The sequence below is a fragment of the Vicugna pacos genome, chromosome 20, assembly GCF_048564905.1.
Source record: "Vicugna pacos chromosome 20, VicPac4, whole genome shotgun sequence".
NCBI lineage: Eukaryota > Metazoa > Chordata > Mammalia > Artiodactyla > Camelidae > Vicugna > Vicugna pacos.
Window position 1 is genome coordinate 20,756,021 of NC_133006.1, and position 19,289 is coordinate 20,775,309.

Genomic DNA, 19,289 nt, shown 5'->3' on the forward strand with positions numbered 1-19,289 from the left:
GGGCCCGGAACGCTCCTGGCCAGAGAGGAGCAGAAGGGAGTAGCAAGGCGAAGGCTGAGCGGGGGCGGGTCCACAAATAGGTTGGTGGGCGGGGTCATGCAAGAGATTGCTGGAGGGTGGGGCTTGGTGGAGGGGCGGGTCTTTGGCTGCTCCGCTGCTGACCCTAACCGCCTTCCTTCCTCCACCGCTCAAGAGGGTGGGCCGGGCGGCAGAGGGCAGAATGGATGTCAGGGATCCTATTGTACTTCAGGATCGTTTAATTTTAGCTGATGTCTATGTTGCTTGTAGATCATGGGCTTTGCCATGGGATTTGATCATAATTTACCACCTCACCGTAGCATCACCTCTTCCACAGGCCATCAACCGCCATCATGCAGAAATATTTGTTGAACCAGTGTACCTGAGAATGGAGTCTCAGCAAAACCTAACGCCATCTATATGGCCAAAGGCCTTACTGTGAACTTCCTCCCAAAGACCTAGGAGCGGCCTTGCTCTGGTTGTTCATAAGGGGCCAAGAGTGCCTCCACCTCCAGGGTTTCAGTTAAGGAAGTGGAGGAAGCAGTCTTCCAGGGAAGGGAGGGGGTCACTGCAGAGGACAGGAATAGGACAGGGAGAGGGGAGAAGAGCCCCACAGCATCCCATAAACCCTATTTTGCGTGCCAGCTTGTATTTCTCATCCTCCCAGCTTCTGCTGCCACATACGCATCCACTGAGTAAATCTGCACTGAGCACCTTATGGCTCGGTATACAGGGAACACAATAGAGACCCTTGCGCTCATTGTTGCTGACACTCAAGCAGAGACAGACAACTAAATAAGTAAACAACAGGATGCTTGTTTGTTGTAAGTGCTTTCAAGAAGAATAGACTAGGGAAGGGAGATCGAGTGAGGTAGTTTTATGTAGGTAGTCAGGCAAAACCTGAAGGAGATAAGGTGAGGGAACGGCAAATGCAAAGGCTCTGGGGCAGAAGCATGGTTGGAGTGGAGTGCAGTTGCTAGGAAGTAAGAGGAGATAAGATCAGAGAGAGAAACAAACCAGGTCTTATACCACCTTGAGGTCAGAGAGTGGAATCTGTCTTTCATTCTGAATAGTCTGGGAAACCACAGATATATATTGGGGGGGTAGTAATTAGGTTTACTTATTTATTCAAAGGAGGTACTGGGGATTGAACCCCGGACCTTGTGTATGCTAAGCATGTGCTGTACCATTTGAGCTATACCCTCCCCACCGCCATAGGCATATTTTGAGCTGCATCTGATTTCCATTAGCACCCAAATTTTAATTTTTTTCCAAAATGATTTCAAGGGAGCTGTTGAAAAAGACTAAGCATTATTTCTTCGATAATGCCTGCTTTGCAAAGGCCAAAATGGTAGGAAAGAAGTTTCTTCCAAGCACCTCTATCTCAGGTGAGCAGTTCTAACCTCATAGATGTTTTTGGTCTTCAAATGACCAAATGCTGGTCTTCAAATGCTGTTAGGGCCCGGGGAGAGGTGGGGGGAGGCCCTGAGAAGTAGTAGGCAGGGCCAAGAATGCTAAACAGCTTTCAATGCCCTGCCCCCCTCAGTTTTACTCAGTGGTGTCTCTGGCTCATGCCCATCAAGGTTTACATTCTAGCAAAGGAGAAGGAGAGTAGGGAGGAAAGTTCTAAGCGTGGTTCAAGAACCCTGGGGGAATCCTGGAGACCTTTGCATGGAATTCATGACATTTTTACTATTTATACAATACCTAAAATGTTCTTTGCCCTTTCTGCTCTCATTCTCTTAGAAGCATAATGTGAAGTTTTCCAGAGGTTAAATGATGAATGATATTGCAACAGACTGCAGAAGCAACACTCGACTGGGGTGGGAGGGCACCTGGGCTATGAGCAGACACTCTTCAGACACCAGCAGTGATGGCTTAGGCGCATTTTATTGGTTTTCTTTCAGAATTTGTCTACAAAAGAGCAAAGTTAAAAACCAAGTCCCCGGCAAGAAGGTGAGAACCCTTCCTCTTTCCAAGAGCCCTCCCTCATCCCCATGTTCCCCAACTGTGTCACTGCTGTGGTTCATGGGGGTGGAGGGCTTGCTATTTTCACCCCCCACCAAGCCCAAAAAGGGAAAAGACCTACCACCTAGCAACCCCTGCCCCTCAGCCCCATCCCCCACATGTTGATCCTGGTTACAGGAGGCAGTGGTAAGAACTGTTGGGGTCCAGTGGGAGTTCTGAACCCCAGAAGGCCATGGCCAGGGCACAGTCCATGAAGAACACTTCCTCCTCTGGTTCCGTGCCCCCTAGGTATGCTGTTGTGCCCACCACCTGGGAGTAAAGAAAGAAATCAGTGAAAACCCACCAGCTTCAATTCCAGTTGTGCCAAGTACAAGGGAATCAAGGCTGACACAGGAGTTTGTGTGGGTTGTACATAGCATAAAAGTCCCACATCTAAGGAGGCACCATTAATGTCATGGCCATCATACACAGGTTTTACATTTATCAGAGACATATTATAAACCATGACCAGCAGCTTCCCCCACCCCATATCCCTGCTGATACTACCTCACTCACAGAGGCCAGCTGCATACTCTTGGTCCAGGGAGGATCAGAGGTCAGGGCCTTATCTGGGAGCTGGTGCAGGTAAATGCAGTCAGCCTGAAAGGGGCAGCGGCCATTCCCCCGTATGAAGAACCGGCATCGAATCTGGCTATGAGAGGGCAAAAGGAGAGAAGACCATCACCTTCAAGCCCAGTTGCCCCCAAAACAAGGGACCCTCAAGGCTGATATGTAAGGTTGGGTAGGTTGTACACAGCACAAAGGCACCACATCTGTGCCGGCACCACTAGCATCAGAGACAAGTGTAGACGTTACACCTATTACAACTATTTCCCAGCAGATGGCAGTAAAGTGTCTTAAGGGGTGCCTGCCTTTCTTATAACTCCTACACAGGCTCTGTTTGGGACAGTAGTGACCCTAGGAATCTCCTTTCCCTTTCTGAACTAAGTTTCAATGATACCGCCAAAGGAGGGGGGAATAGCAGATCACCCTGCAATGTGTCTCTGTAACCAAGTAAGAACAATGTGCTGTTCTGAGGGATGGTCTTGTGATTAGGTAATTGCAAGCTAATGAAATTCATTGAGAAGTTTCCCATTTCTGAAATTTCAAATTTCACTCTGTGAAAGGTTAGATTACAGGAGAGGTTTGTGGGCAATTTGTGATCTGCTTAAGTAGGACCAGTTTTTGCCTGCACAGAAAGATGGGCAAGAGAGAAAAAAAGACAAAGCGCGTATTTATAGCCTTTTTCTGCGTCAGTTCTCTGCTTGACTCCAAAACAGCTGAGTCTTTCCCACTTCCTGCCATCCCAGCATGAATGCAGGACCCCACTGACCACCAAGCTGGGAGCCTAGGAATTCCTCTAAATGGCTATCTCTTCCTCTTCCTCCTCCTACCATTTGACCAAAACTAGCATTAGGAACCCCTCCATCCAGATAGCCTTCAAAAACCCCACACTGTCCAAATTCCCGTCAGCCTCCCTCACCCACCCTCATGTGACACTACCAGACCTGTGTCCACCTATGCTGCAGACATTAGTCATCTTAAACTTTCCTTTCAGCCTCATGGTCAGTTGGCTACCCAGTCTGGCCCTACTTCCTCTCAAGTCAATATCCTCCCCACCATTCCTTCTAGTACATGCTAGGAGTCAGAATGCCTGGGTTCAAACCCCACTTCTGCCCTGAAGTCCCACAGACCACATCTCCTTTTGCAGGTGGGGGCAGTAAGAGACCCTACATCATGGCGTTTATGACACGCAGTCTGTCATCCAGGATGAACGCTCCATGTCATTGTCTCCTATCACACCCGGGCCTGGGTACTCCCCTCTGGCCCAGACATCTTCGGAAGGCTCCCCACCATACCCCAGCTGCAGGATTTCCCCACTTCAACCTCTCTACCTGGGGTGCTCTCAGTTTTCTCCTCCTGAGGAGCCCCTACTCCTCCTCCAACACCCAGCTCTCCCTGCTCTGTGAAACTCGCCCACGTTTTGTTCTCAGTAACTTTATTAATGCAGCTATTACAGTCACAGGCACAATCCAGGTGTCTTCCCAACAAGGCTGAATGTCTCACAGGAAGAGACCAATCTTCTTTATCCCACCTTTTATCCAACTATACTTTGTATATGTCAAATATAATAAACCCTTTGGAAAGGTAGAATTAAGAACCTGGAATTGGGGGTGGGGGTGGGGTTGTATAGCTCAGTGGTAGAGCACATGCTTAGCATGCATGAGGTCCTGGGTTCAATCCCTAATACCTCTATTTGAAAAAAAAGAAGGAGGAGGAGGAGGGGGAAGAGGGGGAGGAGGAGGAATTGTAGCTAATTCCAGATTTTGAATAAAGTCTACCCTCCCGCCAAGAGATTAAAACCTACCCAACTTTCCCCTGTCTCTGAGGGCTGCCTTTCAGTCTCCTTCTCAGAGACTCTATGTTTTCAAAGATCATCTAAGCAAACAACGTGTATTCATAACAATTTACTTCCCTGCTTTAAAAGCACAAGTCAGAAACAAAAGCCAAGCAAAGCTTCCCATTGTGCTAAGAGAACCAGAGTTGCCCTGCATCGATCCTGAGCCAGGCTAGAAGGGAAACTTGGCCTTGCTCTTCTGCTGCTGTCTCAGCCACTATTATTTACTGGGATTTCTGAAATAGTGGAAATAGCTCACACCCTCGCCTGCCATCTCCATCACTCCGAATGTCCAGGATTTGGGGGATCCCAGGTTGGGAACTGTGGCTTAGTCAGAATGGATTAGGGACTCTCCTCCCCTCTTTCCTAACCTGAGTCATGTGCCCCCTGCCAGGTTACCTGGTCCGAGCCTTGAAGTTCCTAATGAGTTGCTCCTTCTTAGGCCCCTTGCTCACCCAGAATTTGCAGGGGATGATGTAGCTGGAATGGACACGGCACTGGGGACAGGCCCTGCGAGGTGTGGTGGGAGGTGAGAGAAGAGGAGGCTCAAGCCCACCAGCTGGCCTCCAAGCCCAAATCTCTTTGGGACCTTTCCCTCCCTACTGGCCCCTGCATGACACTGACTTGATGACATCCAGTGGGAAGTCCTGTCGGCTCTTCCGCCAGGTGCGCAGGCAGCCCAGGCAGTGGGCATGGCTACAGTTGGGCAGGATGCCGAAGATCCGCTGTGCTTCTGGCTTGTCCCACACCTTGTCCATGCAGATGCCACACATGATGTCCCGACTGTCATGCTCCCTCTGCAGCCACGGGCAGGGTTAGAGCACATACCCCCTCAAATACACACACACTCATGGCCACCCAAATACAGCTCCAGGGACCCTCCTCCAGCATGTCTGGGCATCCCAGAGGTCCACCATGGCATCCTCTGCCCCTTCCCCTCAACTACCTGCTGCACCTCAAGGTCTAGGCTCTGAAGTAGGGCCAGAAGCTCCCGGATAGGGTCTGACTTAGGCTGAGGCTTCTGAGAGTAGCTGTGGCCACCATCAGCAGCTGTTGGAAAAAACTAGGTCCATTCATTCATTTACTCATTCATGTGGCATCTACTGAGCATCTGCTGTCTGCAAGGCTCTGCTCGCGCATAAAGTTCTGCCCCCAGTAGCTCAAGGCCTAATCAGAATTATAAGCCTCAAACACAACTATTTAGAACTGTGCTGTTCAATAGGACAGCCACCTGCCATATGTGGCTATTGGGCACCTGAAGTGGAGCTAGTCTGAACTGAGATATGTTGTAAGTGTAAAATATACATGAGATTTTGAAGCTTAGTACCAAAAAGCCTCTAAAAATGTCTCCTTAATAGCTTTTTATATTGATTACATATTGAAATGATATTAGATATGTAATCTTTGATATATTGAGTTCAATTAAATGTATTAAAATTTATTTCACCTGTTGCTTTTTACTTTTATGATTTTTTTTTTAAATGAAAGTACTGGGGATTGAACCCAGGACTTCATGCATGCTAAGCACACACTGTACCGCTGAGCTAAAACCTCCCCTCACTTTTTTTTTTTAATGTGACTATAAGAACATTTTTGATTACATATGTGAATTGTAAAATGGTGCAGCCACATTGGAAAACAGTTTGGTGGTTCCTTAAAATATTAAACATAGGGTTAACATATGATCCAGCAACTCCACTCCTGGGTATATATTCAAGGGAAATGAAGGCAGGAGGGTATAGCTCAAGTGGTTAGAGTACATGCTTAGCATGCAGAGGTCCTGGGTTCAATCCCTAGTACTGCCTCTAAAAAGTAAAATAAATAAACCTAATTATCTCCCCCCCCCAAAAAAAAGTTTTAAAAAGCCAATTAGCCAGTTTAAAAAAGGAGAGAAATGAAAATACACATCTGTACAATAACTTGTACATAAATGCTCATAGTGACCTTATTCATAGAAGCCCAAAAGTAAAAACAACCCAAATGTCCATCAACTGCCGAATGAATGAAACAAAATGTGGTATATATCCGTACAATGGGATATTATTTGGCCATAAAAGGGAATGAAGTACTTATATATGCTACAACATGGATAAACCTAGATAATATTATACTAAGTAAAAGAAGCCACTCACAAAAAGACCATATGTTGTATGATTTCAGTTATATGAAATGTCCAGAATGGGCAAATCCATGGAGACAGAAAGTAGCTTAGTGGTTGCCAGTGGCTGGGAGGGGTAGAGGGTGCTGCTAATGGGTTTCTTTTCAGTGTAGTGAAAAGCTTCTAAAATTAAATAGTGGTAATGTTTGTACAACTCTGAATACACTATATTACATTGAATTGTACGCTTTAAATTGGCGAATTTTTTAGTTTGTGAATTATATCTCAATATAGCTGTTACAAAAAATTACATACATGACATACTTCTGTTAGGCAGCACTGAATAAGAGCAATAACTAAAAAAAAAAACCACTAACATTTAGTGTTTGCTCTGTGCTAAGTACTGTGCTAAGCACATCACAGCTATGAACTCATCGCAACCTCACACAACCCTGTGAGGTAGGTACTATTATCAGTGGCCTTTTGTAGATGAGGCAATTGAGGCCCAGAGAGGTTAAGTGATTTGTTCAAGATCACACAGCCCCTAAGTGATGGAGCCAGCATTTGAAACTAAGTGGTTTGACTCCACAGGCACCATGGTATTCTGCTTCTAGGGCAGGTACTCTGTTTCTAGAACAGAGAAAGCAACAGAGTCGGAGGAAACTTCCCCTCTGCCTGGGAATCTTGAGGAGGGAGAGGGGTGGAAAGAAATAGAAACTTGCTCAGAGACAGAGCAGGAACCCTGGTCTCAGATCCCACTAGTGCCCACCTGCAGTGCCCCTGATGACTCACATGATGGCAACAGGGACTTCCAGGAACTGCCACCAACCTCCTCAGCTTTGTTGAACTCCTCCAGGCCAGGCTCCATGCCCCGGTATCCCCTGGCCCAGCCCCAACCCACAGCCACAGAGGGCAGGTAGGTGGGCTCGGACCCCCTGCGGGTCAGCCCCAGCTGGGATCCTGGCAGGGTGATCTGTGGCTCTGAGTGGCGGCGGCCCCACTCAAGGTGCCGGGGAGGCTGTGGGTGCTGGTAGCTGTAGGGAGGAAGGAAAGGGTAAGGAGACAAGGCTGGCCCCTCCTGGGCTCAGAGCTAGCTCAGCCTAGACCTTGGAGCTGAGTGGGCAGAGGAGGCTCTGGGAGGATGCATGGCCCATCAGAGATGATTCCTCCCAAGTCCCCCAGCCTGCCCCCCATTCCAGGAGAAGAGGGGCTTACCTGCACCGACCTCCGTGGAAGCAGAAGCCTCGCTGGAAGTATCTGCAGACTTGGGACGCCTTCTGGTCTTGAGCAAAGCAGCAGCTCGAGCCCCAGTGACAGGCTTCTGGGTCAAAGTTCCTAAGAGATTGTCTGAGTCACGCCGAGCCCCATTTTAGTTCCTGCCTTGGTGATCCTTATAGAAAGAGGCCATGTGGTACAAGAACATAGGCTCCAGAGATGGTCCTGTGTTCAAAGCCTGGCCCCCCTGGGTAACCCTGGGGTAACTCAGTTACCCTGGTGGGTAACTCAGCTTCCCAAAGCTTGGTTTCCTCACTCTTAAAAATCAGGGTGACAATACCTCACTGTTACCTCAGGGATGTTGTGAGGGCTTTTGAAGATTTCTCACAATGCACAAAGCAGGTTCTCAGTAAATTACAGGGATTCCTAGGACTTTCTCCAAACACAGAGGCTTGTGGGTTCTGGAGTCAGAATTCTGAGTTCAGATTCTGGTACCAGGGTTGGCTCCTTGGGCACAGGCCCGTGTTGTCACACAGGAGCCCCACACTTGCTTTAAAGCTCTGCTGTTGCCATCTTAAAATAATTAAATTTTTGAGCAAGGAGCCCTGATTTTCATTTTGTGCCAGGTCTCACAAATGATATAGCTAGTTCTGCCAGGTACCACTATTTCTTGGTTGTATGATCTTGGACAATTTTTCCATGCCACAGTTTCTTCATGTGTAAGATGGGAATAATATTAGTACCTACTTCACGGGATGATGTAAAACTTAAATGAGACAGTATATGTAGAAGTACAGTCATCCCTTGGTATCCTTGGGGAATTTGCTCCAGAACCCCTGTGGACACCAAAATCCACAGATGCTCAAGTCCCCTATATAAAGTGGCATTATTTGCAGATAACATACGTACATCCTCCTGTATACTTGAAATCATCTCTAGATGACTTATAATACCTCATACAATGTAAATGCTATGTTTTGCTTTTTGGAACTTTGTGGAATTTTTCTCCCAAATATTTTCCATCTGGGGTACAGAACCCGCAGATACTCAGGAATGACTGTACCTGGCACGTAGCAAGCCCTCAATAAATATTTAATTGTTCTTAATACTCTGCTGACATCATCATTGTCATCACCACTACTATAGAGGGACATTTGAGGGCCAGGGTGGGAGGTGGGAGGGTGGGAGGAGCCTGAGTTGGGAAGATGTTTGCTGAGAATCTACTAGGTGTCCAGGCCTGAGCGAGGGCTCTGGGGACCCGTGCTCTTGTCATGTGCTTCCTTGCTCAGAGGGGGAATAAGCCCACGTGTGAAGTGGCTGGGACAGAGGCCGGACTCTAGTCCCAAGAGAACAAAGACTGCCAGCCTACACCAGGGCTCTGCCATAGAGTGGTCCCCACCTCCCCCCCCAGAGAATGTCTAAGAGACTCCGAGTCTTGTTGGTGAAGGTGCCAGACCGTCAGTCACATGGTCCTTCATTTGTAAGAACACGTGGAGCCCCTGGACATGGAAGTTGCCTGTGGAGCTCCCTGAAGTGATGAAGCAGAGAACCAACAAATCAGGGCCAGGAATGGGGGGAGGCATGGGAGGCTGTCACCTTGGACACAAAAATTCAGGGGAATGCCAAAAAAACTCAGTAATAAGAAGTAATATTTTAGTGTGTGTTTTTTTAAAAGATCAAAATTTATGCAAAAACAATCCATGATGAACAAAATATCAAATTTTTAAATAAAGACAAGATTCAACCCTGCACAACATACCTTACTTGCCTCTCTCAGCCCAGGCCCTGCAACAAGGACATGGATAACCAAGACAAACAGATGGTGGGAAGAGCTCAGGCAGAAATAAAAGGCTGGCAGGATGGAAATCTGCTTTAGACAGAGTGGTCAGGGAAAGCCTTTGAGGAGGTGCCAGTAGTAATACGCATTAGTCCAATGATTATTATTATACTACTACATAGCATAGCACTTATAATAATAATTGTGGCTGCTGTTATTGTTGTTATTTTTATAGAAGCACATGTGAGGGTCAGGAGGGTAATGTAAGATCACTAAACAGTAATTTTTAAAAATTATTTATTTATTTAATCTTTTTTTTTCAGGGAGAAGGTAATTAGGTTTATTCATCTGTTTACTTAATGGATATACTGGGGCTTGAACCCAAGACCTCGTGCATGCTAGGCATGCACTCTATACCACTGAGTTATATATACCCTTCCCCCTAAACAGTAATTTTTAATTTTAATTCAGATCACTGTCATTTTTTCATTTAACTCAGAAGAAATTTAAAGAATTGAGTGACCCTCCTGTAACAAATCACCTTCCATTTCCATTTGCTTATTTATGTGAAGATTTCTCAGTACTTCCTTTCATAAATAGTAAAAATAGAAGGGGGAGAGGGTACAGCTTAAGTGGTAGAGTGCATGTTTAGCATGTGCAAGGTCCTGGCTGCACAAGGTCCTGGGTTCAATCCCTACCTCCTCTAAAAACAAACAAATAAATAAACCTAATTCCCCTCCCCCCCCCAAAAAAAACAAAAAAATTGATATCAAATCCTGTCTTATTCTAACAATAAGTAATGCTTATCCATGGATATATGAGCTTTTTTGGAGGGGAAAAAAAAAGCAATGGCCCCATCTAAATTTTCTAAAGAAAATTTTTTGTTATTTAGTAATTAACTGTGAGAGTGTATAATATATTTACATTGTTTTGATCAACTGAGTACTACTAATAACTAAATTTAGACAAAAATTAAATTTCTGTTTAAGAAATATTTTTGTTGCAGGAATAGATAATAAATATTATGATCAGTAAAAGCCTTCTAAGAATAAAAATAATTGTATTAGGATAAAATTCTGTGGGCAAAGTAAAATGGGTATTGAAGGAGAAAAAGGAATTATGTAAAACTGGAAAGGACCAGTTACGTATATTTTTATATGGATGACATTATATGTGAAATCTCTCTGGTATTTAGATGCCACTGGATACATGAAAAGGATAATGTACTTATTCAAATCCACCCTGCTCACCTGCTATTGCTGGTCAGCTGTCCACACAGAAAGTTCATTGGCAGGACCCAAAGCAAGCAGCCTGAAATACCTTGGATTGAGATTCTGCACAGAACTCCAGCCCCAGCCCAGTACCCCCATGGTGCTTATAATCATTCTCACTGCCTGGCCTGGAAAACTGAGAAGCTCCTGCAGGAAGATTGAGGGCAAGTTCTTGTGGGCCGAGAGCTTTCAACACATTTGTCGAAATCTTGCCTGAAGTATCAGTCTTGGAGAAGCAAGATTCAGTAATGGGAAAAAAATGTTTGATTTAGTGTGTAACTTCTCTAAAAACATCTTTTAAAAATCTCTTTTGGAATTAAGAGTAATATAATTGCTATATTTTAAAATAGGACTACTTAGAATATATTAGAAATGGAAGCTTTGCAACAATTTATGATATGATGAAAACCATTAGATAACTTGGGAGCATGGAAGGAAACACGGTTTTTCAAATTTCTTTTAGGTTTATAGAAGATGCTGGCCTGGTATGTTTCTGCTCCCAATTATAAAGTGGGGAGTAGACAGGAAGAGGCTGGAGTGAGGTAGGGACCAGATCAGTGGTTAAGGTGACACCCAAAGTTAGGGAGGGTGGAGGGTGGGGTGAGAGGGAAATGAGTCACAAGAAAGTGGTGGGTGACCTGAGAAGAGAAGCCTCTTATATCCTAGGGGAGGAATCAGTAAACTTCAGAGGAAGGGTTTGCAGGGCTCCTATCCCCAGTCCCCAGAGCTTTGCTTTTCCTAAAGACTACCCACGAGGCTGACCTCCAGGACTTCCTAGAGAGGCCACTACACTAGCTCTGTCACAAGCTGCGAGGTTCAATGACAGAGCTCTCCCAGCATGTCCCAGGGGTTCTTAGCCCATCGGATGAGCCACAGCCAAAGGGGCTAGGGGCTTTGTGATCAATCGATTTGAGAAACTCTTCCTTCTATATTTTCTTAGAGTCATGTTGTATATTGCTTATTGTACATGAACATATTAAAGGCTATGATAAGTCCTGCAAAGGAACCTGTTTGATTTAACCTAGTATTGCTTAAACTTGTTTTTGTTGTTGTTTGTTTCAGCCCTCCACCCACACACCCTTAGCATATCAATAAAACACATTTTGTTTAGGGAATTGTCAAATTAGTTCATTTAATCCTCAAAACAAGATTTCAAAGTCAGGAGACATTTTTTGTTTTCAAAATCGGAGGCTCAAAGGGGTCAAGTAACTGGTCTGGGACTCGAGCTAGCCCTGTAACCCAGGTGTCCTCACTCGGCCCAATACTTCTCTAATTAACCAAGATTGATTTGGCAGGGATAAGGGCAGCTGGATTTGGGGAATTTCTTAAGCCAACTTATGAGGCCAAGGGGTAGAGACAGAGCAGCAGAGATCATAGGTAATCCAGCCTGGGGAGACAACAAAAGCAGCTTGGTGTCTGGGGGGCTGGAGCATGGACTCTTGAGCAGTGAGCCAGGGTCACCAGGACTGGACAGTTGGCTGAGATCAGGGGGTGTAGAGGAGAGCCAGGGCTGAGGAAGGCAGGGTTGGGTACAGGAAAGTGGGAGACAGAGTCTGCCAAAGGAGCCCCCTGAGCAGGATTTTTAAAACTCAAGGGCCTAAACTTAGACGAAGATGCCATCTTCCTTCCTAATCTTTGGGCAGGGCCAGAAACAATTGAAAAATCTCCTTTAGTAACCCCACCACCTCATTTTTGTTTTTTGCCTTCTTCTTGCTACCTGGCCTCCTTTCTTCCCAACCTGGGAAAACCACTTCACCCTGAGACCCTAAGATCTACAATTATCCCTGTTTTACCCAAACTCCAGGGAGAACTGATCTCTTCCAGCTGTTGGCAAAACAAATCTGTGCTAAGGTATGAACATCTATCTGATGGAAGACCTAGGGAGCTAGTGTACCCAAAGGAATGACTCTCAAACGGTGTAATGTTCAAACTGAAGTGTTCCCATTCAAACATTTATGAACACCTGGCACCAGGCTATGCGTTGAGGCTACAAAGGTGACCAAGAGGCCAGATCCCACCCACAGGGAGCTGTTTGGTATTTCTGGGCAAAGAAACTTTTGTTGAGTGAAAGAAAAAAAAGGCAGGCAGGGAATCCCTGCCTTGAATAGTCAGACCCTGATTGAGCCCTGACTCAGCTGTGCAGCCTTGGTATGTCTTATCCCCTTTCTGGTCTCAGTATCCTCCTCTGGACTATGAGGTGGGGAGAGATAATCTCTAGACTTCCAGATTTCTCTAGGGGCTAGGAAGCCCCTTCACCCACCTGATGCACCCCAAATTCTTAGAGACTGAGCTTTCACTGACCAGGCCAAACCCCAAAGACTTTTCTCCCACTTTCCTTATGTCCTCCTAAAACCCAGACTCCTACCTGCATGGCCGCTGGTTGTAGGGGTTGCTCTCCCCGCTACCGCCGCTGTGATCTGGCCCTGCAAGGTCCATCCCAGCTGTGGCCCCTAATGAGAATCAGGTAGGGTTGCTTCAGTGCTCCTTTATCCCTCCCTTTCAGGGCAGGGCCAAAGGGAGGAGGGGCTCTGCAGCCAGGTCCACCCCTCCCCAGGGTCCCAGGGCTGCAGGCAAGAGGGATGGAGAGTTGGAGGCAGGATGGCTGAGAGGCTGGGCCTTGAGCTGCCCAATCCAGCCTGCAGATGTGGGTGGGGTGGGGCATGAAGGCTTTCAGGGATACCTAGGTGATTACTGGAGGAAACTGGGGGATGGTTTAAGGATTTTAAGGGCCTCAGCAAGGACCACCATGAGAGGTGGCCAGGAGGGGGTCTGCCTGAGGCTCTGTCCAATGAGGATGCTCCAGATTGGATGATAGCAAATCGGCCAGTCAGAGCCTCTCTCTTGGGCAGGATAAATGGCTGGTTGATTCATAGCTTACAGAATTGGAGAACAAGGAGCTGGGCCTGTTGAGTACAGGTGAAAGGGGTACCAGGAGCCCTAAGAGCCCTTCCAGCTCTATTCCCCTTCAATTCCTGTCTTACTCTTCCAAAGCCCAGTATCTCTCCACTAGACCACAATGCCCCCATGTGGGAGATAAATTGGGAAAGCTAAAAAGACCAAAGAAAAGGAATTCTTTTAAAAGTTAAAGGAAAGATTTTTTAAACTGAAGTTAAAAAGCTTCCTATGTCTATCAGAAAATTGAGACACTAGGTTGGGAAACCAATAGTCTTGGACATCTTTGTTATTTCTTGAACTTTTGCTGGAGTAAAATTATTTTTTAGGTACTGCCAATTTGCCCTCCATTGAGGCTGTGTCAGATTATACTCCTACCAACAGTATGACAGTGCCTGTTTCTGCACACTCTTGCCAACACAACTGAATGAAACTTGTATTTGTTAAAATGTTATGTAAAACAACAGTATCTCAGTTTTAATTTATATTTTTTACTATGAGATTAAACATCATTCCATATATTTCAGAGGTACTTCCTTTCCTGTTCATATCCTTTGCCTATTTTTCTACTGGGTTGTTGACCTTTTTACTCCATGATTTTAGGTGCCTTTTATATTGAGGAAACTAGCCTTTGTCTGATGTCATACTTTTTTTACATAGTCGATTTAAATTTATTTCTTTATGGTTCCCCCCACCCCACAATGCAGAAGAAATTTTTAAAATGTGTATACAGTAAATCATTTCTTTTGGTGGGGGGAGGTAATTATGTTTAATTCATTTTTTAACGGCGGTATGGGGGATTGAACCCAGAATCTTGTGCATGCTAAGCACACTCTACCACTGAGCTATTCCCTACCCACCCCCATAGTAACTTTTTTTTTACAATAATAAGACTTTCATTTTATTTTATAGACTTGTAGTTTTGTGTATACTACCTGAAACTTAGAAATTTTTGTGTGTCTGCTAGATTTTTGAAAGGTCTGTCTACTTCAAGATAATATACAAATTTTCCCATGTGTTTCTTCTAGTTTTTTTTTATTGTATAAATATATCAGGTTTATCCATTTTCCTGTTGATGAAAATTTTTGTTGTTTTTAAGTTTTTGCTATTGCTGTAATGAATTTGTATACGAGTCTTGGTATAATTTGGTGGGTTTCACTCTAGGGTATTTTGTCAGGCTGGCTTTTCCAGGAAATAGATTTGGAGGTTTACTTGCAGGACACTCAGTGAGGAGTGCTCTTTAGAACACCTGTAAGGAACTGAAGGAAGCAGGACTGGAGATAGAGAGAAATTAAACTGCAATGTAGTTATGACAGAGGCCTCAGCTCCGGAGCTGGGATGATTCTTCCCATTGTCTCAAATTGGAGCAGGGAGGCTGGCCTCATACCCACGTGTTGGGTATAGGTGGCCCCCTGAGGAGGGGATGTGCTTATCCTGGGCAAGGCAGCTCCCCTCACTAGGAGCAACTTCCTGAGAGGAACTCAGCTGTGAGCCCTGCCTGCATGGAAATCATGCCTGGGTTCTGAGGAGCACATCCATGGGCATGTTTTAACTTTATTAGATTTTGCCAAATGTTTAAGTTGATTATAGCAACGTCCACTCTCTTCTGCAGCAGATGAGTTAGTATTGCTATTCTTCCTGTCCATGTTTTCTATCTTGGTTTTCCTAAGCCATTTTCTGGGTAATTTCTACAGATCTTCTTTGAGCTGCAAAAGATGATTTCTTTGGCTATGTCTAATCTGTTTTTTAATTCATTGAGTTTTTTCCTTTGTTCTAGAAGTTCCAGGAATTTCTTTTAAATTGTTTTTTTCCCCTTAACAAGCAAACTGTTTCTTTCTTATGGTTTTCATTTCTTTTTATTTTTTAATAATATAAAACTTGTCTTCTATGCTATAACCAACAGCTCTATTTTTTGATGTCCTGGGGTGCTAACTTCACTGCTGGTTCTATTTGTTTTCATGCTGGCTTGTTTCTTCCTATTTGTAATTTTGTGAGAGTTCTGTACTGTCTGTCTCTCCTCCAGAAAGGTTTGTATCTGCTTTTTTCCAGGATCCCCAGAGATATTACCAGTGTGGGACTCATTTCTTCCTTTTTCTTTAATAAACTTTTTCAAGTTTCAGAAGTGTTATAGAATTATTGCAAACATAGTTATCTTCTAATTCTCTTAAAGTTGCGTTCTTCTCTTTCAGCCTAAATTTTTTATTCACGTGTCCCGAGTCTCTGTGAAGATAGCGCCAACGGAAGAAAAGGAGGAAACCGGGTTGTCAACTAAGAAGAGGGAAGCCCTGATGTCTTGTGGGGTTAAAAACTGATAGTGAATGACAGGCTTTGGATTTGCAAGTCCCACATTCCACCCAAGGCCCACCCAGGGGAAGCTGCCTCCTCATGGACCCTTCTGAGACCCTCCCAGACCTCCTCAGACCTATCCCTGGTTTGTGCCATGGTACCACACATCCTTTCCAGGGGCTGTGTATCCTTTTTCTCCTCCCACCCCAAATGCTCCCAGCACCACAGATCTGCTGAACAGCGCGGAAGGTGAGGAGGAAAGATGGGCAGCTCTCACAAGCCAGAATCAACACCCCCAGCCAGCACTCCACAGTCTCATTTGCCCAGCCCGGTCTCCTGCTCTGTGCACTGGATATAGAAGAGGGAGAGGAGTTCGATCAGCCTCCAGGAAAAACACTGTAAAGAATTGAGTTAGCCTAAATCAACTCTTAAATATTTAATTCCCATTTATTTAAAGTTCCATCAGTCTGTGTACACTATTTATATTAAAAACACAGGAAGCTGGGGCTCCTAGCAAAAATATACATTTCAATTTTGGAGATTGTTTAGATACTGAGAAGAGCTGCATCCTCAGTACCAGACCTGGGCGGGGGATGAGGATGGGGGGGCGCTCAGTGCCTCTCCCTTCACAGCGCTGGCCCAGAAGGAGTGCCCCAACCCAAATCCCTGGTCAGCCGAGGATGGGAGTGGAGAGGGAAGAATCTTGCCAGCAGAGAGGGATCCTGGGGCATGGAAAGGCTCCTTGGGAAGGAAGACCAGACAGGAACCGGAAAGCCTGGGTTCTAACCCCAAGCCTCCTGCCACCTTTCTCTGTGACCTCAGCCAGCCCCTCACCCCGCCAGGCCCGCTTCCTCCCTGGGAAAGCAGCCTGCGGGGCTCTCTGCTCTCTTGCTCAGAAGGGGCTCCAAGCTGTGATCCAGCTCTAACTCTGAGGCTAGTGCACTTCCCTGGGTAGAAGGGGGACGGGAGGGACAGGGCCCAGGAGAGGCACTGGACCCAGTAAGGTCCCTGGTCACTGGAGGTGCTGCAGGGAGAGTTCCAGGTGACCAGCTGGGCCAAATACAAGGAAAGGGGAGGGCAGCAGAGCTGCTGGGACAGATGGATGTCATAACACGCTGGGTAAGTTTATCCCAGGTGCCTCCACTGTGAACAGGTGCTGGGCTGGGTCAGCAGGACTCCTCTGCCCACCAAGGGATCTGGCCCAGCCCCGGGAATAAGGGCGCAGCTCTGCCGGTCCACCTGTAGCCCCTCTGGGCACTCACCTGTCTCGCAGAGGGGAGAGTGGGGGGTGTGGGACCTACAGGTAAAGTGATCTCAGTGCTCGTGGTGTGTGCTGGAGGGGCTCCAGGGAGTGTGTGGGGGGCGAGGGCTTCGGCCGGGCTGGAGCCAGTGTCAGTGTCTCCCGGCCAGAGAAAAGAGTGCATTTGAGGCCAGGCCCTGGCACTGGGCAGAGGGGTGGGAGTTGTGGTGCTGACACAACATGGGCAGGACTCGGTGGCTGCTGCAGAGGAGTGGAGAGTGGGGTGCTGACGGGGGAGCCACCCCAAGGCCTGAGGTCAGAATCAAGTTTACCATTTGCTGCCTTCCCTACCAAAGTCCACCTCCCTTGAGGGCGCTGCTCCTCTTCAATTGCGTTGGAGGAGGTGTATTCCTGCCTGGAGGGAACCCCACCTCTATCCAGGCTGGCAGGGGGGCATCCCCCAGCGGCCAGCACAGGGGGCCATCAGCGACAGTGGCCTGGAAGACCAGTGAAAAGAATGGAAGGGTGGTGGGTATCAGTGAGGCTGAAGCATGCTGCGGGAGCGGGGGTCCACTGAATCGGTACCAGCCTCAGCCTCGGGAGGGTGGGGTCAGTCTGGGTGCGGTGTCCTCCCCCAGGGACCCAGTGACCCACTGCAGTCAGCCCAGGCCCTGCTTGGCTTCCCCAGGAAGCCAGGCCCAGAGAACTTAGTGTTTCTTTGTTTGGATGGCTGAGTCCTTTGCTGTGCAGACAGAAGTGAGGCCCTGCCCCTCGAAGGTGACTGTGGGTGCAGAGGGCAGGCCTTTCCCTTTCTGCTCTGGGGCCCGGGGGGCAAAAGCAGAGGTCCTGTTCTATGCTGCTGGTGAAATAACACAAACTGTCTCACAGGAAGAGAAAGAGGGACAGAGATGGAAAGAAGAGTGAGACTTACAGCGAGGAAACAGGGGACAGAGCAAAGAAATAAGAGAAGAAAGAAGGGCTGAGGAGGGAGACAAGGAAGGGAGAGGGAGGCAGGGGATACACGGAGCGAGGGGCCGTATGTCCAGGCAGCCGTGAGTGTGATCCCGCAGCTGGGGCGCCACGCCGAGTGCTCAAGGGCTGGTCAACGGAGAAGTCCCATGGGCGGCGCCTGCCCCGATGCTTGGCCCTCCAAGGCCTGCTGCCCCTCAGTACATGTCCTTGTAGATCTCCTGGAGCAGGGGGTGCAGCGAGGTTTCTGTCTCGGTCTTCTTGATCCGCTGCATCATCTGAGCATGCTCGGTGACCAGCTGCCGCAGGTCAGCCATCTTCTGCAGCAGCTTGGGGAAGAGGTACTGTGCGTCGGGGTGGTTGGCCTGCAGGTGGAACTCGAGGGCACGCAGGATGGTGTCCTGGATGGCCTCCACCTGTGACACGTTCATGAGGCCTGGCCGGTCTGTGGTGGGCACAGAGCAGAGGTGTGGGGGGAAGCAGGCATATGTGGGATCTCAGAAGGGCAGAGGAGCTCCCCTAACCCTACCTGCATTGGTGACTGAACTTTGGGGGCAGTGGGCCTGCTTGCTGTGACAGACACAAGCCCTGTGCTATCAGTGACTGCCCCTCTGAGTGTTCTAGTCCCCTACCTCCTTTATTCCCCGCAACTAGGCAGCATTGTATCATGGTTAGGAGACTCCCTGCCTGAATCCAAATTCTTTCTCTGCTACCGACTAGCGTTGAGGCTACAGGCAGGTCACTCAGCCTCTCTGGACCTGTTTCCTCATCTGTAGAACGGGGATAACAGAAAGTACCTCTCACACAGAGATGTTACAAGGATTAAAGAGTTATAATTTAGGAAAAGGAACCAGAACAGTGGCTGGCATGAAGTAAGCTCTGTGCCACTGTCAGCATGCCATAGCAGCATGTCATATTTATTGTGTTGGAATTTGAAAAATGCAGGTAAAATACAGATTTCTCCACCACCAGAAATAACCCCCATAAACATGCTGGTATATTTCCTTTCAGTCTTTTTCCTATCTCCTCTCTGTCTACGTCAGATGGAGTTGGTTCTCACAGTTACTGCCTTACATGCTCCACAGCCACCATCACACAGACACTTCCCTATGCTGCCT

The 19,289-nt window shown here is 47.1% G+C and overlaps 2 protein-coding genes and 1 long non-coding RNA gene across 11 annotated transcripts in view; 1 reads left to right on the forward strand and 2 right to left on the reverse strand.

Moving 5' to 3' along the window:
- Positions 1-14: 14 nt before the first annotated feature.
- On the forward strand, positions 15-16,501 carry LOC140687715 (uncharacterized). Its single transcript, XR_012062189.1, has 4 exons — positions 15-80; positions 1,306-1,406; positions 1,926-1,974; positions 15,866-16,501. It is a non-coding gene; the product is annotated as an uncharacterized lncRNA (long non-coding RNA).
- LOC107033344 (E3 ubiquitin-protein ligase makorin-3-like) lies at positions 1,890-15,872 on the reverse strand. Of its 5 annotated transcripts, none has more exons than XM_072945172.1 (8): positions 13,150-15,872; positions 7,737-7,856; positions 7,314-7,555; positions 5,370-5,473; positions 5,048-5,220; positions 4,823-4,933; positions 2,533-2,677; positions 1,890-2,295 (listed from the first exon to the last, which is right to left on the reverse strand). In XM_072945172.1, the coding sequence occupies exons 1-8, from the start codon at positions 13,218-13,220 to the stop codon at positions 2,158-2,160; spliced, it is 1,104 nt and encodes a 367-aa protein (XP_072801273.1). In that variant the 5' UTR covers positions 13,221-15,872; the 3' UTR covers positions 1,890-2,157. The 5 variants fall into 5 exon arrangements, with proteins under 5 accessions (XP_072801273.1, XP_072801272.1, XP_072801271.1 ...); XM_072945171.1 differs by having other exon boundaries at positions 2,542-2,677; positions 5,370-5,486; positions 7,291-7,555; XM_072945170.1 differs by having other exon boundaries at positions 5,370-5,486; positions 7,291-7,555.
- PPARD (peroxisome proliferator activated receptor delta) overlaps positions 16,386-19,289 on the reverse strand; it is a 65,442-nt gene continuing 62,538 nt past the window's right edge. For all 5 annotated transcript variants that reach the window (XM_072945168.1, XM_006202083.4, XM_072945167.1 and 2 more), the window contains one exon: positions 16,386-18,616. In XM_072945168.1, coding sequence (XP_072801269.1) covers positions 18,369-18,616 — 248 coding nt within the window. In that variant the 3' untranslated portion in view covers positions 16,386-18,368. The remainder of the gene's footprint in view (positions 18,617-19,289) is intronic.

Coding starts and splice junctions, on each gene's coding strand:
- LOC107033344 (XM_072945170.1), bottom strand. CDS start 13,220: ATGGACCTTGCAGGGCCAGATCACAGCGGCGGTAGCGGGGAGAGCAAC. Junction 5,487..7,290: donor AGTCATCAGGGGCACTGCAG/GTGGGCACTAGT, acceptor GAATGGACCTAG/TTTTTTCCAACAGCTGCTGA. Junction 2,296..2,532: donor AGCTGGCCTCTGTGAGTGAG/GTAGTATCAGCA, acceptor CTTTACTCCCAG/GTGGTGGGCACAACAGCATA.